General features: G+C 43.7%; 1 protein-coding gene across 4 annotated transcripts in view; it reads left to right on the top strand.

The window, feature by feature from the left end:
* DICER1 (dicer 1, ribonuclease III) overlaps window positions 1-17,112 on the top strand; it is a 67,889-nt gene that overhangs the window by 29,468 nt on the left and 21,309 nt on the right. For all 4 annotated transcript variants that reach the window (XM_037503969.2, XM_037503971.1, XM_037503968.1 and 1 more), the window contains 7 exons: window positions 3,561-3,729; window positions 4,943-5,415; window positions 10,904-11,036; window positions 12,769-13,011; window positions 13,592-13,746; window positions 15,957-16,089; window positions 16,827-16,902. In XM_037503969.2, coding sequence (XP_037359866.1) covers window positions 3,561-3,729; window positions 4,943-5,415; window positions 10,904-11,036; window positions 12,769-13,011; window positions 13,592-13,746; window positions 15,957-16,089; window positions 16,827-16,902 — 1,382 coding nt within the window. The remainder of the gene's footprint in view (window positions 1-3,560; window positions 3,730-4,942; window positions 5,416-10,903; window positions 11,037-12,768; window positions 13,012-13,591; window positions 13,747-15,956; window positions 16,090-16,826; window positions 16,903-17,112) is intronic.

The following is a 17,112-nucleotide window of genomic DNA, read 5'->3' on the forward strand; positions in this document are numbered from 1 at the left end:
CGCAGAAGCAACACCGGCAGCTAAATTGTCCATAGTGTCCGTATTTACAGCAGCTTGAGTGACAGCAATGGCGGCAGCAGCCGCAGCCGCGGCCACTGCTATTGAAACGGCAACAATAGCTGCAGTGATGCTAAAATCACGTCTCCTCCTAGGTCGAACAGGGGAAAGGTGTGCAGATACATCCACGGGCATGATTAAAATAGAAGGTAGACGAACGATCACCGCTCTCTCCGCACTCCGGGCCCAGGAGGCAGAGAGGGGGCAGGTCTCCACTGAACAGTTCAACACAGTGGCATTTCCTGCATTATTGGGGAGGACAAAAAAGAAGGGAGGGGACAGACAGACAGCAGTAGACATACTCTATAATCTATTATTCTGAATACTAACAGATTGTTCAATGGTAGAACTAATGTTTGCAGAATAAATGCCATTAAATAATTTCACCTCACCCTGGCCCAACAGGGCACTATCCAATGGCTTGGAAGCTAGACCAATAGTAAGATTAGTGGCAAATACTTGCGGAAAAGTGGAATCATGACGATCAATGAGGAGCAAAAAAAGCAGCTGATGCATAATCGCTCATCGTACTAACATCTGGGACGCTTGTGTCATCAATGTTAGCAGGGTCAGGTATATTGACAAACCGAACCAATCGAGCAGGAACCCATCGGGGTGCTTCTGCATCCTGTGGGAAAAGACAAATGCTGCCTGGCAGCTGTATTAATACTGGCGCGGGTGGTTGCCACTCATTATTGACCTGATCCTTCCATCTCGCTTGCAGCATCGTGACCTGCCGAGGGTCTGGCGACCAGTGCCGATCAGCAGCTGACCGCCCCTGGGTATCTAGGGTCAAAAAATTAAGGGTAAAGAGAGCTGTAGTCAAACGGTCCCTGGGGGAGTGTTCTCCCCCTGTTTCTTTTAAAAGCATAGTTTTCAGAGAACCATGAGCACGTTCAACTATACCCTGCCCCTGCGGGTTGTATGGAATTCCCGTTTTGTGTACAATGCGATGGACTGCACAAAAGGAGGCAAAAGCCTTACTGGTATAACCAGGACCGTTATCTGTCTTAATGACACGTGGGCGGCTTATTACCGCAAACGCTTGTAGCAAATGTGAGCGGACATCAGAAGTCTTTTCACCGCAATGTGGGGGGGCGAAAAGAAAACCAGAGAATGTGTCAATGGAGACATGGACCAGGCTCTGTCGTCCAAAAGAGGGTACATGAGTCACATCGGTTTGCCAAATATGGTTAGGGAGGATGCCCCAGGGGTTAACTTCTGGGGGAGTCATCAGTGTTACCTAGAATTCTGCCAGCTGCAGTCATCAATCTTGCTAGGAACTCCGCATAAGGTTGTTGACCCTTGAATGACCTTTGTTAATTGAAGGTCGGCTCCTCCTCTATCTCCTATTGCCTTCCAGGCTGACTGTCCAGCTGCTGCAACTTGGGCAAATACAGCCGGATCATAATCCTTTTGTTGGTCATTACTATCATATTGCCCTTCTCCTGCTAACATATCCTTGTTTCTAACCGGAAATCCAGCATCAGCATTGAGTTTAGCTGTATAGGTGCAGTTCTCTAAAAATATACCTTTCCATACCAAATAATGCCCTGGGGAAGTCACCGCTCTGACTAGCGCCTTCCAATCATTAGGAGTCGGATTCGTGCCGATCCAGCTATCCAATAAGGTATGCGTAAAAGCGCTCTGGAGGCCATACTGAGTAACTGCCTCCTTCAAAGCCTTCAAATCTTTAAAAGATGTGGAGACATGTACTCTAGTACGCACCCCCTGAGGATCTGTCCCTTCCACGACTGGATAAGCATAATTAGGGGCCTGGGAAGCCAGAACTCTCTCCATCATAGAGCACAGTCTTTCCATTAACGGAAGATCAACCCTGTCGAGTGTTCTAGGAGGTGGCTCCCCAGGTGTTTTCCATCTCCTTTTACGCTTCCCTGCCTTATAACAACCGAGGCCTTTCTCATCCTGTTCCTCGTCTCCTCCCGACTCATCAGTAGAATCATCTGGAGAAGGGGCTGTTATTTTTTGAGTAGAGGAAGGGGGACTTACCGATGTAGAACTTTTTTTTTTTTTTTAATTTTTTTTTTAATAGAGGCATGTTTTTTATTTATTTATTTATTTGTTTGTTTGTTTGTTTGTTTGTTTTTTGTTTATACATGCACTGGGTAGAGTCAGAAGCGCGGGAGGGTGAGAGAATTCACCAGAGCCAGAGCGGGGAGCAGAGCAGGCAGAAGGACCGAGGTACACTGCTGAGGGGAGCAGCGGGCGGCAGGAGAGGTCTGCGCGCCATGTGGGACCCTCCTCTGGTGGCCGGGGAGCAGCCGGGGATCGAACCGGCGCTGCAGAGGCTGCGGGCAGCTTCGCAACCCAGCGCTCAACCGCTGCGCCACCGGGGAGGCCCCGATGTAGAACTCTTAATGGAACTTCTATCTTCTTCCTCCGTTTGTCTCGCTGTCCTGACGGCCTCAGTGGCTAACTGAGTGGCAGCAGTGCCACCGGCATTAAGAGCATCTCCCACCACTCCCCAGACCGTCAAAGTAGTGCCAGGAAGAGACTCAAGACCATATAATTGCTGATGCAAGACAATATCTCCTTTCACCTTATTCCAGTTGTCACTATCGACCTGCTATCTGATCCTGCTTCAGAAACCATTTACTAGTGATACTAAGGGTCTCTACAAATCCTTTAAGAATTTTTCTACTGAGAGGAACCCCAAACTCTTTTGAGAGAGCTTCCAGGGAAATAACTAACTGCCCCATGGACATTGAATTGCCCATGATCCCAGCTACCTTACCTTACTTTCCTTTATTTGCCGGCTCACCACAGCTGGTCCTTCAGCGGTTCCTTCGTTCTTTTTCGTGCCCTGCGCTGGGCGCCACCTGTCCCGACCCGCGGGATTCGGAGGCACGGAAAGAGAAGGGCTGAGGATTGAAATGAGGGGCTTGACAACTTGACGCTAGCGTTTGCTTCTTTATTTTTCCTTTATCCTTTTCCTACTTTTACATGTCTTTCTTTTCCCTGACTTTCTTACTTCCCTGGCCTTCTCTCTGCTCCTCTCGCAGTCACCCTTGCCGTATCTCCTTACAGTCTCCTCGCAGTCCTTTCTCTCTCTCTCTCTCGCGGTTCCCTTCTTATACCCTGGTCGCTCCTCCCATCGTGCCTCTCAGTCTCGCGTGATTTACAGGAGAACGCAGGGGTTTCTCCGAAGGCGAAACTGTAAATCGAAACCTAATTCATCGAGCACATGTGCAACATGGCGCGTGCTCCAGGCGGCTCCGGACATGGATAATACTAAAATCACAAAATTTGTTGACTCTGAGCCTCCATGCCTTCATACTTTGAGTCTTAACGGGCAAACACAGCCCAGGTACATGTGAGTACCAGTTTAGGAGGGCTTGTTGTGAGCCTGTCTGGACCAAGTAGGCTTTACAAGCCAAAAATAGGAAGGTTCTTTTTTTTGGACGGGGGAGGGTTAGATATATAACACATCATGCTATAGTGAATCTGTTGTGGTGTTAACAAATTTGTTTCTGATCTTAAAGATACACTTCTCAGCCATATGAGATTGTGGTAGATTGTGGACCATTTACTGACAGAAGTGGACTTTATGAAAGACTGCTGAAGGAATTAGAAGAAGCACTTAATTTTATCAATGACTGTAACATATCTGTGCATTCAAAAGAAAGAGATTCCACTTTAATTTCTAAACAGGTAAATATTTACAAAGTACAAGATGCCTAAAAAAGACTTTTCATAATGAACTGAAAATGTGTTTCTAATTTTAATTCAAGGCCTGACCTTCTTATCTCTTTGGACATTTTTCATGAATATATATATATTGGACTGCTACTCTGCTACATAATTCCTTGAATTTATTGATACCTGACAGGTATTCATATTATTAAGTGTAGACCTCACTGATTTAAGGCGAAAGTTAGAATTCATGCCTTGGTTATTTAGGTTTAAGGAGCGAGCCCCAGTTTTTTTCTCTGTTGGATGAGTTAATTCATGCTCAAAGCCTTGACTCAAGTTCTTCCTCTGTCTCCTCGAGTGTGAACTGTCCTTTGTCCCTGAGTGACAGAGCTTGGAGAAGATGTCCCTTGGAATGCTGGTCCTCAAAGCATGGACCCCAGAACAGTAGCATCAGAGTATCACTGGGACTTGTTCAGAATGAAAATCATGGGCTCTGTCCTTGATCTGATGAAGCAGAAGCTCAAGGGTGGGTTCCAGCTTCTGAGATTTGACAAGCCCTCTGCCTGTCCCAATGCACAAAGTCTTGAGTGCCGCTGTGATTGTGTTTGCAACTATTTGTGAACGTTGACACTCTCTTAAATATGAGTCTTAACCCCTCTTCTGCTTATTTTTTTCTGAAGCAGAAAAAACAGTGGCCAGACTTTTCTCAGCCCTTGAATTCTCATTAAGTCCAGGTGAAACCAGTATGGTTCCTTGGTTACAGTGTGGCTTCAGATTTGCATTCTGCACTGAGTTAGGGTTCTAAGGAGTGGCACTCTGGATGTGGACCCAATTCAAGGAAAATTATTTTGTGCTTCTCGATACCTAAAATGAAATTACTGTGCTACATAATTTCTTGAATAATCTTCCTAGAAGTAAATGATTCAGTTCTAACTTATGATATCTAAAATTTGGTTTTATTATCCATATGCAGTTGCATCTTTTAATTTCTATTTTTTTATAATTTTCACAGAGGGGGGCAGGACTTTTTGGCACATAAATATGAAAAAGTGGAGCTTGTAAAGACCATTGGTGTGTTCCCCAACCTTGGGGAATTAATCTCAGTACACATATTAATGGGGCAAATTTATTTTGAAGGGGCAGTTTGAAGACAACTTAAACCCCAGATAAGCCCCATATGAAAATGCCACATGAATACTGTTAGCATTTGACTCTTTGCGTTTTTTTGCAGATACTATCAGACTGTCGTGCGGTTTTGGTAGTTCTGGGACCCTGGTGTGCAGATAAAGTAGCTGGAATGATGGTAAGAGAACTACAGAAATATATCAAACATGAACAAGAGGAGCTGCACAGGAAATTTCTTTTGTTTACAGACACTTTCCTAAGGAAAATCCATGCACTATGTGAAGAGCACTTCTCGCCTGCCTCACTTGACCTGAAATTTGTAACTCCTAAAGTCATAAAACTGCTTGAAATCTTGCGCAAATATAAACCATACGAGCGACAGCAGTTTGAAAGTGTTGAGTGGTATAATAATAGGAATCAGGATAATTATGTGTCTTGGAGTGATTCTGAAGATGATGATGAGGATGAAGAAATTGAAGAAAAAGAGAAGCCAGAGACAAATTTTCCTTCTCCATTTACCAATATTTTATGTGGAATTATTTTTGTGGAAAGAAGATACACAGCAGTTGTCTTAAACAGGTAAATCTGCAAGATAAACTTCTTTCCCTAGTAGGACAAGGCCTTTTGGTTTGTGAAGTGCCTGCCGAGCAGCATCCAGAGGAAGGTGAGCTAAGGGTCCATCAGCGCACTGCCAACCTGGGGGTGACAGCCGCGTGTTCAGATGCCCAGCAACTTTCCTGAGAGCTGGATTTGACATGACTGAGATTTTTTCCTGAAAGGATGCTAATCTACTCCAAGCCATCTAAAATAGAGAACAAATACAGAAAATCAAATTACATTGAAGTATGCTTTGTTTTCAGTAGTTAGATTCAATTCAGGTGTTTATTCATCTGTGACAGTTTGGGGCATTGTGTAGACATTTCACGCCAAGCTTCCTCCTTGCGCTACTCTCAGGATAGCTTTTATCTGGGTATTTCTGTGTCTGTTTTTAATGTTAGCTTTGTTTCTTTAACAAATGTTGATTCAGGTTTGCAAGTTAATAGTGAAAAAAAGTTTATAACAACTGGATTTGCAATTTGGATTGGTTCATAGACTATATAATAGAAATTTCTGAGAAAAAAATGTTAGGGAAAAATTCTAAGATATTGGCAAAGTGAATCAAAATTGAGTGTGGATTTCTTGTCCTACCCCCTTGTTCAATAGAAGTTTCTTTCTTGTGACTATAGATCCGGTCAAGGACATATACTTCAAATTTGTGCCAAATGGTCATTTTATGTATGGTCCTTTTGGTTTGTGGATAGATGTTTAATTATGTATAAGGACTCCTCCCCCACAAATGGGTCTTGTACTTCAGACAATACTTTTTCTGCGAGATCCATTAATTGGCCAAAGTTGGTTCCTAAGAGCCTTCTCAGCAAGTAGTGATCTCGGAGGAGAAATTAAACTTTGTTTCCTGAGGTAATTTGGGATTTTTTTTTTTTCTAAACTGCTTTTGACTGGTTTTGGATGTTGAAGACTCACTGGTGTAAGGAGAAATTGGACTCTGGGGCCGTCATCTGGCAGCTTCCAGTCTGGTAATTCTCACAGTCATTGGGCCTGATCCTCAGGATGAATGTGAAGTAAAATAACTTCAGGTAGTGAGTTACAGTGGAATCAGAAGTTTAAGGTTGAAAAGGGACTTCACTGAGTGTCTAATCCAGCCCACTTATTTTTATAAAACTAAGGGCCTCAGGAGGAAAAGTGATTTTCTCTGAGTTAAATTGCTAGCCAGTGGTGGAGACAATTCTAGAATCTTGATATACTACCTCCTAGATTCCACTTCTTTCTGTAATCATAATGCCCCTGGGCATCACTGAACACTATAAAGCCAGTGCTTTGCAGTAGGAAGCCTGCCAGGAGACAGGCCGGGGAGAACACGACTGTGGAATTCCTTCTTAGAGTGGGAGAAAGGCATGAGATGGGGGGGCAGGATAGTCTCACCCAGCCAGCACTAAGCCCAGGCATAGATATACTCCCTGCCCCCAACAGGATGACATGAGAATTAAATAAATTTTCTGGGCTTGGAGAGAAGAAATGGGGGAATATTTTCTTCTTTCCTCTGTTCTCAGTGGTTTTTTAATGTAGAGATGTGCCAATTTTCATTGCAGAAATACTAGCCTGAAAAGGTTTATCAAAAATCAGTTACTTCCTATTGACTTTGAGGATCAGATTAATTATGATCAACTTTCATAAAATGTGGCTGGAATTTAGTGTTGGATGATGAATAAGAGAGGCTCGAGGGTCGACTTTATGGGCGGCTAATTAAATATACAATAGAGGTCTTGTTCCAGTAAGCTTTTTAATAAGCTTAGAAAAATTTCCTGAAATCCAGATTCTTTCCTTCCATCAATTTAATGGGAGGAAAAACCCTCTTTCAGTGAATAGTTTCATGGGAGTTTTAGCTATTGTAATATTTGGGCAGTTTTCTACTCTCCTAATTAAAAAAATAAATCACAGCTATGTCTGTGTGTAATGTGAGTATATGTATGTAGTCTTAGGCTATGGTTTTCCTTATGTCATATGTATCGGTTTTATGTTTATAACTTAACTTTATGTATGTGTTTGCTATTTCAAACCTTCCGTGAGGGAGGATGAGGAGACTTAAGAATCAGCCGGTGACCTTCCCAAATAAAGTCACAGAAAAGGGCTTCCACTTTCCATGTGTAGTGCTCTTCTCACCGTGGAGCTTGTGTGGTGAGGCATGGGCATCTGACAAACCTGAGCTCACATTTTCTCCGCCCCACTCCCTTTTTCACAGTAACTATTTTGGAATAACTTCAGGCCTCCAGAACAGTCACGGCGGTCCAGTGTTTCCCCTCAGCCCTCAGCCTCGTCCCTCCCACTTCACATGTTACTGGCATGTCTTAGCGTGTGTTGGGGATCACGCACCCACGTGAATCACGGTGATGTTCATCGTCACCACTTGGTGATGATAGTGTTCTCCAGGTTTCTCTTTTCACCTGACTTTATTCTTCGGAAGCAAGACATGAAATCTAGCTTATCCTTGGAGGGAGGGATTTCCTCTCTGCATTCTGGGGAGGAGTATGTCTGCATGTAGCATCAGAATTCTCCCATAAGGAAAACTTGTCCCTTTTATCCTGGTTATTAATATTTACTGAATCATGTATCAGTGTGGATTCATGTTTACTTTTACTCTGGGCTCTAGTCTAACACAGGGTTGTTTTGTTGCTCATAGCATTCCACCTCGGCCCATGGGGACCCCTGTCACTCAGCTCTGGGACCCTCTGATGTGTCCCCCTCCCCTAGTTTTTGAGCACCTCCTGACTCTGGTTCTGCGGGAGGCTCCTCGCTCATTTTACATTTTCCCTGCTCCAGCCCTGGTAGTAGCTTTTTTTTTGTAAGGAGCCTTGGCTCCTCTTATTTCTAGCTAATATTTAGGCATATATTTTGTGAAAGTTTTCAACTTTTTAAAGCCTCAGCATCTTCATCTGTAAAATGGTAATAGTACTTCCCTTTTATTAATAACAAGTTATTAATAAGAGACAGTGTATAGAAAAATGGCTGCTTTACCACTAATTTCTTATGTTCTTTATTTATGTCCACATTTGGGGATGTGGCTTTGATGTACTGTAACCATCGGTGATAGTTTTTTTGGTAAGATAATAAATTATATTTGATTCTCTCACATTGACAAGGAAATGCTAGTAAAGGTATTGCTGGTCATATCAACACCTGCCAGAGATTTCAAATGACTTTTACTTTTGAACTTTTTCTCCTTTAAGGTTGTCTGCATAAATTAGCATCCTTAGTCAAATCACAGTTTTCAACAATACATGTACTGGTTTTCTAGATCTAGCATGTATTTCCTATTTGGGACCCGACAGCCCACAGTGTACTGGGGCGGCCACGCACATCTCCACAGTGGCTCTGCAGCCGGTGCCAGCTGCCGTGCTGGTGTAAAGACTGCAGGCCAGCAGCCAGTCACTGGTGGCTCCTGAGTACCATAAGTTAGTGCTTGGACTTGAATGCTTTCTAAGCATTGAATGCTTTTTAATCATTAGTGTTTCATTTTCATGGAGTTTTACAAAAATACTAGTCTCTGGTGGATTTGAAATAAAAAAGTTTTTTGCTACAGATAATTTCAGAAGCTCTCTGTGCTGTGAAACAGCATAGTTTACCAAGCAGCTTGCTTGTGGAACAGTTTGTATAAACTCAGTGTAAAAATCCAAGGAAACAACTGAGACTTTGTCTCACCAGTTCTGTGCTGCGGAGCCTGTGAGCAGTTGGTGTCATTTGTACCGCCCCTGACAGCAGGAGGCCATGTTCTGTTTCTCCAGAGCCCATGGCTCCGTCTTGAGCATGGTTCGGCGCCCCTAGGTTATCCGGTGGAGACTTTTTTTTGTCTCTAAACTTTTATCAGCAGAGGTAGAGAGCGCTTAATCATCTCTTCCAGGAAGTTAGTTTATTCTGCGTGTTCCTCTTGCGTTCTCTGCAGTGTTGACTCGAGTTTCATTAGAAGAAATAAATTCATTCTTAGTGCTTCTATTTCTCAGCTAATTAAAGTCTGCCAGATTGATTTTGCAAAGTAAAATACTCTTTCCCTAATTAGGAGTAATTTGAAGTGCATTTTTAAATCTATTCAATTTGATGCTTGCTTATATAAACTAAAATTTGGAGGTGATATTATTTCTAAGATAATTAATTTCACATTTTAGACTTTGGGCATGTGGTTTGTTTGCAGATAACACTGCTTTCTGTTACTGACATAAGTTTATTTTAATAGCTAAACAAAGCTTGGAACATATTAAAACATTTCTGATGCTGAACATTTTAAGTGCTTGAACTAGGGAGCAGGCTCTCAAACTAACCTAGACACACAAGAGTTTGCTGATTGGGAGGCCGGACGATACTCTAGACAGCCTCTCCGGGTTTCCTCCTGCTCTTTGATATTAGTCTGTTTCATGTATTAACAACAACAACAAAAGAATGGTTTGACTTAAGAATGCAATTTTCTATTCGGAATTCATACTATGTTGTATGACTTCAGAAGGACCATCTGGAGTCACTTATGTCAGGTGTGGAACCATTTATCCCGTGTGCTGAGTTTTTGAGTGTGGATATTTCCAAAATAGCTGTAATGGCAGCCCTAACTGTTAACCTGCTGTACCCCTGTGCTGAGATCCCTCCTGTAGCCCTTTTCCTTTCGTCGCTGAGAGGCCAGCTTTAGGTTGCCAGCCCTCTGGGTTAATACAGAGGGGCAGGCAGGAAGAGGGGCCAGCCCAGACTCTCTTCTCTTTCATGACAGGTGGGTGGGGGTTTTTGGCCATTGCCGTGCCCATGTTCAGTTTTCTGTTGCGTGGAAGTGGACGTAGAGGCCTGGGCACCAGGAGATGACTGCTGGTCAACAGAGTGCTAGTGATGCAGGGTTTTAGGCCAAGGCCTGCTTAAAGAAATAGTCACGCAGCTTCTCGCAGGGGCCTTTACCACTGGAACCTTCTTATTTCGTATAGAGGGAGAATGAGGTTTCCTTTACTGTAGAAATTCTCCCCGGGGCATCAGGTCATGTGGCCCGTGTTCTGGTACGCCTGGTGGTGGAGATGGGCCGGTCTGCTGCTGCACATTTTCTTGCCCGTAGAGACATGCTCGGGGCTTTTAGAGAACAGGTGTGTGTGTCTTCATTTAAGTACTGGGATAAAGTCAAGATGAAGAGAATCTATGTTTCCCTCTGCCTGGCTCTGTCCCCTTCTGGCCCACATTACTATTAAGTTAGAACTGCTAACTTAGGAAGTTTAAGGTAATGTGACTGGTTCCATTCATCCGTGTAAGGCTGTAAGGCCGCTCTGTGTTTGGTGTTACGAGTTTGGTCCACAGATCTACACGGTGAAGAGTGGCGGTGCTTTCTGTTTGAACCAGTTGGAACAAAACAAAACAAAACAGCAAGACCATTTTGTTAGGTGTGTTGGCAGAACGTGATATATAATTCCACCTTAAGGAAGACCTTACAAAGAAAAGTTTAAGTTTTTTCCCTCAGCAATGCTTAACCTCCAAATGTCTATCATTTTCTTAGGTTGATAAAGGAAGCTGGCAAGCAAGACCCAGAGCTGGCTTACATCAGCAGCAATTTTATAACAGGACACGGCATTGGAAAGAACCAGCCTCGTAACAAGCAGATGGAAGCAGAATTCAGAAAACAGGAAGAGGTAACTTAAAAATAATTGTATAGTAACAATTTTCAGAACCTACTCCGACTGCCGGGAGAGCTCCTTTCCTCGTCCTCCCCGAGGTGCAGGGAACACGGCCCCGCTGCTTCCTTGCAGGCTGGCCGCCGCCTGTGAAGTCGCGCCATCGAGGCGCCTGGGTTCGGCGTTTGAATATCTCTCTGGTAGATTGACATTGTGTCTCGTTCGTCACCAGCCGCGCTGCTTTCCTCTGCTGGACGGCGGCTCCTCGTGCGCGAGCGGCGGTGTGCGGAGCCTCACGTTTGCTCCCTGTCTCTCTGCTGTGACAAGCCGAAGTCTTTTCTCATCAGTGTCTTCTTTTTCCAGTTCAAGTTGTATCTTGGTGGAACACTTCAAAAATAATACTACACACTCAAGATACAGGTTCACTTTTTTTCATACTTTTTAGGTTTTAATATAGGAGAGAGCCCGTGGAAGTGCTAAAGGCAGATGCAGTACTCTGGCGCACACGCTTCCTTTAAAGGTTGTTTTTTATCTAAGAGTAGTGGGGTAATCCACGTTGAAGTCACTTTACATGTCACAACGTTCTGACAGTATCCAAGCCCAGAGTCTGACAGATCTGCCCAAAACCAGCTTCTTCTTATTGTTTAACTTACTCGGGACTAGAAAATGATGTTATTTTAAATCTAGTATGAAATGAGTTCTCACTTTGTTTTATTTTTTTAAGTTTTTTGTTTTTTTTTGAAGATTCATTTATTTTTATACAAGAGCTGGGGTACAGGCCAGAGGTGTGGGAGGGTGAGAGAATTCACCAGAGACAGAGTAGGGAGCAGAACAGGGAGACTGGTGAAGTACACTGCTGAGGGGAGCAGTGGGTGTGACAGGAGAGGTCTGCCACACCATGTGGGATTCTACCTGGCTGGCTGGGATCGAACCCGCACTGCAGAGGCTGCAGACACCTTCACAGCATGGCACTCAACCAGCTGCGCCACTGGGGAGGCCCTCATTTTATTTTTTAATCAGTTCTGATTCCTGAAATTCAAAATGTCCTAAGATGTCAGAAAATAAGATCTATCTTGCTTGTAACTTTTTAAAAAAATTTTTTTTAAAGATTTGTTTATTCATACAAGCACTGGGTACAGTCAGAAGCGCAGGAGGGTAAAAGAATTCACCAGAGCCAGAGCGGGGAGCAGAGCAGGCAGAAGGACCAAAGTACACTGCTGAGGGGAGCAGCGGGTGGCAGGAGAGGTCTGCGTGCCATGTGGGACCCTCGCCCGGCAGCCGGGGATCGAACCAGCATTGCAGAGGCTGCGGGCAGCTTTGCAACCCAGCGCTCAACCGCTGCGCCACAGGGGAGGCCCTTGCTTGTAATTTTTAAATCTGGTGATTTGGGATTTTAGTGAAAGAGTTTTGACATCTTGCAAGGGATGTTGGCACAGCCTCACAGACATAACATTCTCTTCTGGAGGGCCAGCCTGTCAAGCAGGTCTCAAAGGGTATGCCTTTGGTCATTTGCTTGGTTAGATCCCTTTGCGGTCAGTAAGGAAGCGGCTCCGGTGACCTTTGGCGTCTGTGGCTTGCCGGTGGGCACGCTTCTAAAGTAGGAGGCTCTTTGGTTTTCAAGTCATTTTCAGTGGAAAACAGTTATTAAGTTGGAGTTTCTTCTCCTAGGTGTTCATGCAGCTTGATTGCTCCCTGATAGTTTCCTTTGGAAAATTTCTTAGAATTGCTCTCTTTGGTGAATTTTTTTCAGGTACTTAGGAAATTTCGAGCTCATGAGACCAACCTACTTATTGCAACAAGTATTGTGGAAGAGGGTGTCGATATACCAAAATGCAACTTGGTGGTTCGCTTTGATTTGCCCACGGAGTACCGCTCCTATGTTCAATCTAAGGGACGAGCAAGGGCGCCAATCTCAAACTACATAATGTTGGCGGATACAGACAAAATAAAAAATTTTGAAGTAGACCTTAAAACATATAAGGCTATTGAAAAGGTAAGAGCCAAAAACCAGTATCTTTTGAGTTCTTTTTTTATGTGTATAGAAATAGAGACTTTTTTAGCTACAGAGAATAGTCTCATCAAGGGTATACAATGAGCACATTATAAGAAAATGAATTATAATCACAAAGAGCCAGCACTATTTTACAAGAGTTTGAAAGCTGACAATACAACAGCAGTGAAATGGATTATGGGCGAAGGATGACTGGGAACGGGTGCTGTTAGTGCGGGGGGCAGGGAACAGTGATCGCTTGAGTCGTGAAGTGATTTGAAAGTGATGACAGGCCCTCATGCTCACAAAAGACTGGCAGTTGCATGTACGTGTGCATGTGTGTGTGCGTGTGTGTGCGTGTGCATGTGTGCACACAGTATAGGGTAAACTTTGCACCTGTATGGAAGATTTCTCTATGTGATTGGGAGGAATTTTCTACAGCAAGTGATTTGGGAGTAGTGAAGTGTCTAGAAGGGAGAGACACGTCTTGTTGAGAGGGCTTTCCTATAGGCAGTGAGGTGGAAAAATACAGGGCAAGGGAGACATCTGTGCTCATCCTAACATCTGATTCTCAAATGTCCAGATCTTGAGAAACAAGTGTTCCAAGTCGGTCGATACTGGCGAGACGGACATGGAGCCTGTGGTGGACGACGATGACGTTTTCCCACCATACGTGCTGAGGCCTGACGATGGTGGCTCACGAGTCACAATCAACACGGCCATCGGACACATCAACAGGTAGGCAGAAGATGGCCGCCAGGAGGACCTGAGGTTGCAAACGCAGTATAACCCTGGATGCGCCGTGTCATATGCCTTTTGCAAACAATCACCAATTCTTTTGTTTGTGACTTGACTTGTGATATTTTGATGAAGGCAAGATGAGAAGTTGCTTTCCCCATTTGTTCTTTTTGGTCAGGAGGCAAAAACAGTCTTGTGCCGTAATAATTGCTTTGTCCTCATTGGTCAGGCTGACCCGAAGGCGTGTATTTTTAATTAGATTTGACTTATTTTACAGCACTCACTTGTTTTTTTCCTAAATCCTGAAATGTTTTGTTTTGTGCCAGGCATGGGTGCTACACTGAATGTTCCACTAGCAGCGATGTATGAACCTGTGTTTTGAGAATGCTCTCACTTCCTCGCTTGTTAATAACTTTTCTAAGAACTAAGCAAAACAGATGCATACTGGATTATGTGTAGTAAGACGTCATGCAGAGGAGCAGCAGCCATGAGATTTTCATTTCAGCTTTTTATTTTGAACCAATTTCAACTATAAAATGTTGTTGAATACTATAAGTCCCACTTACCTTTTACCCAGAGAGACTCATCCGAGTTTGATGAGAGCGTTCTGTATAGTGATCCTCTCCAGGGTGCTGGACTGTGCCCTTTTTTCTCACCTCTCTAGTCTTCATCCTGGAACCCTTGTCTTTCCTTGATTTTCATGACCTTGAGAACTTTGAAGGCTACAGGCCAGTCACTCTGGTCTGTCTCTAAATTTGGACTTGAGTGACACTGTCTCCTGACTAGACGCAGGCGAGTGCTTTTGGCTGAGTATGGCAGAAGTGACGCTGTGGTCTTGGTACCTTGTCTGGTGTGCTCAGTCAGTGGTCCCTGCAGTGGGGGACCGACCGTTACGCTATGTCTGCCAGTGACTTCCCTGCGAATAGCAAGTATTTCATGATGAGATACTGGATGTTATAAAATTTAATTTTAATTTTAAAATTTATTTCTTTTCCCCATTTCACTCATTAAGTATCCATTGATAATTCTTGCCTGAATTATTACTGTGATGTCTGCAAAGTGGTGATTTTCTAAGTCATTATGCTTTCTGCATTTTTTATTTGGCATTCAACTATAAAGTACCTTCTCTTTCTCCGTTTATTCCTTTTATCATCTATTGCTAACTAATGGACTCCTTTTTAGTCAGGGTTATAATGTGTTACTGTCATTTATTATGTATTTTGATGTTAAAATTGCCTCAAGTCTGGCCAGTGAGAGCCCCTTCAAGCTGGCTTCCATGTCTTTTTAACCCGCCAGCGTCATGCTTTGAATGCTGCCTTACTTTGTGGCACAAGGAGACGTTCTAGCTTTAACTCCTGCTTCCCTGGCTCAGCCTAGATATAGATGGTGGTGAGCGCTCCAAGGAGCCAGCCTGGTTCCTTTCGGTGGAGCGTGAATGGTTTTTAGAAATCAGGCTGTGAGCACTTTCTCGGGTTGCTGCCACCTGGTTCTTTAGTAGACCGAGCTGGGAAGTAGATTATTCATGGCCTGTGTGTCCATATATGCAGCTCTTACTCCACTGTCCTCATCCCCACAGAACACGTTAGTCTCGCTGCCTCTCTTCTGTCTTTGTTCCTACTTCTTCAGTAGTGGGAACTCTTTCCCATTATCCTTCACATAGTTACTTCTATGTTCAGTCTCCCTGTGTAGAGCAGTCTGATGCCCGCCTTTGTGTCACTATTGGGCTGTCCTTCCACCAGCATCTGAGACCTTCCTCGCCTCGACCCTGCTGGCTGCTGACAGATGTAAGATTATTCAGGAACCAGTGCTGGCAGTGTGTTCCCTTAACAGAACAGTACTTTCTGCACTATCCAGTGTGGCAGCACTAGACATATGGCCATTTAAATTCAAGTTTTGATTTTAGCTAACATTAAATAAATAGAACATTGAGTCCCCTATCTGCCCTTGCCACATTTCAAGTACTCTTTCACTGTCCCGACAGGCCCGTGCAGATATAGAGCATGGCCACAGAAAGTTCTCTATCCTACACTGCACTGTCTCATTGACCACTTAAAGAGATGAAGTGCAAACTCCACAGACAAGTGCCAGTCCAGGAGAGGGGACAAGGGACGAGGAACATAAGAAATCAAACTACAGGATATGAATTCCAGTACAAAATTTTCTATTTCTCAATTGTAGATTTAGCATCAGAATTTCTTTTTCTTCAACAGATACTGTGCTAGATTACCAAGCGATCCGTTTACTCATCTAGCTCCGAAATGTAGAACCCGAGAGTTGCCTGATGGTACATTTTATTCAACTCTTTATCTGCCAATTAACTCACCTCTTCGAGCCTCCATTGTTGTAAGTTTAGCAAAAGAAACGATTGTGTCTTTGAAGTATGTTATTAATGGATTTTTTTCCAGCTTCTGTAAACCTGTGCAAGTCATAGGGAAATTCGATTTTAAAAATAAAGTAAATTTATAAACCTCTTAGATAGTCAACAATATGTGGGTGTTTTAATAGACAGTGTAATTTGCAAACCTTAGAATTGGGCCAGATAACCGGAGCATAATCACAGTCATAGTTCGACTGTGATTCCGAGTGAGTGACCCAGAGCCCATTGCACAGCTTTGGGCTGCTCTAGCACATCTACCTTCATGTGGCGGCTGCCGTTGGTCCCCGTACCGATTGCCGGATGTTGCAAAATGATTATTTTCTATTGCGCATGAGAAGTTGTCCAGTGCCGTTACACCCGCATTCCTGGCATAGCGTCATTTTGCGTGGGGGGGGGGGGATTCTTTGGTTACATATTTGTAAATTAGTGGGAAATAAGATATGTTGAAATTTTCATTAAAATTGATCAATCTTAGTTTTACAACTTGCTGGTTTTGCTGGGGAAGTTTGAAAAGATGGCTATTTCAAATATGGAGATTAGAATTTTTTAAAACTTGCTGCCACTTTTCAAGACAGAGGACTTTGTTCTGGTAAATTTCAGGTTTAAAATTTCAGGTTTAAAATTTCAGAGATAACCTTGTGTTTTATGTGCTGATGATAATGTAACTGTGCATAGACAATGAAAAGTTTTTTGTCCCTTCCAGGGTCCACCCATGAACTGCAGTCGATTGGCTGAAAGAGTTGTAGCCCTCATTTGCTGTGAAAAACTGCACAAAATTGGTAAGATTTTTAAAAGCACATGTAAATATTAAGTTAAAAATGTTGTAGAACAAGTGCGTCTCGAGACCTGGGAGTGTATGCTCCTGCCGCACTTCGGCGAGTAGCAGGGTGGGTGTGACCGGGCTTGAAGACCCTATGATGCTGCCGGGCTCTGACCTGCAGCTAACCGTAGCTGTCTGCGACTGGCTGGCTCCCCGTAACTGGCGGAGC

This window comes from Talpa occidentalis, unplaced genomic scaffold (assembly GCF_014898055.3).
Source record: "Talpa occidentalis isolate TD23 unplaced genomic scaffold, MPIMG_talOcc4v2.1 talOcc4.11, whole genome shotgun sequence".
In the NCBI taxonomy this organism is placed as follows: Eukaryota; Metazoa; Chordata; class Mammalia; order Eulipotyphla; family Talpidae; genus Talpa; species Talpa occidentalis.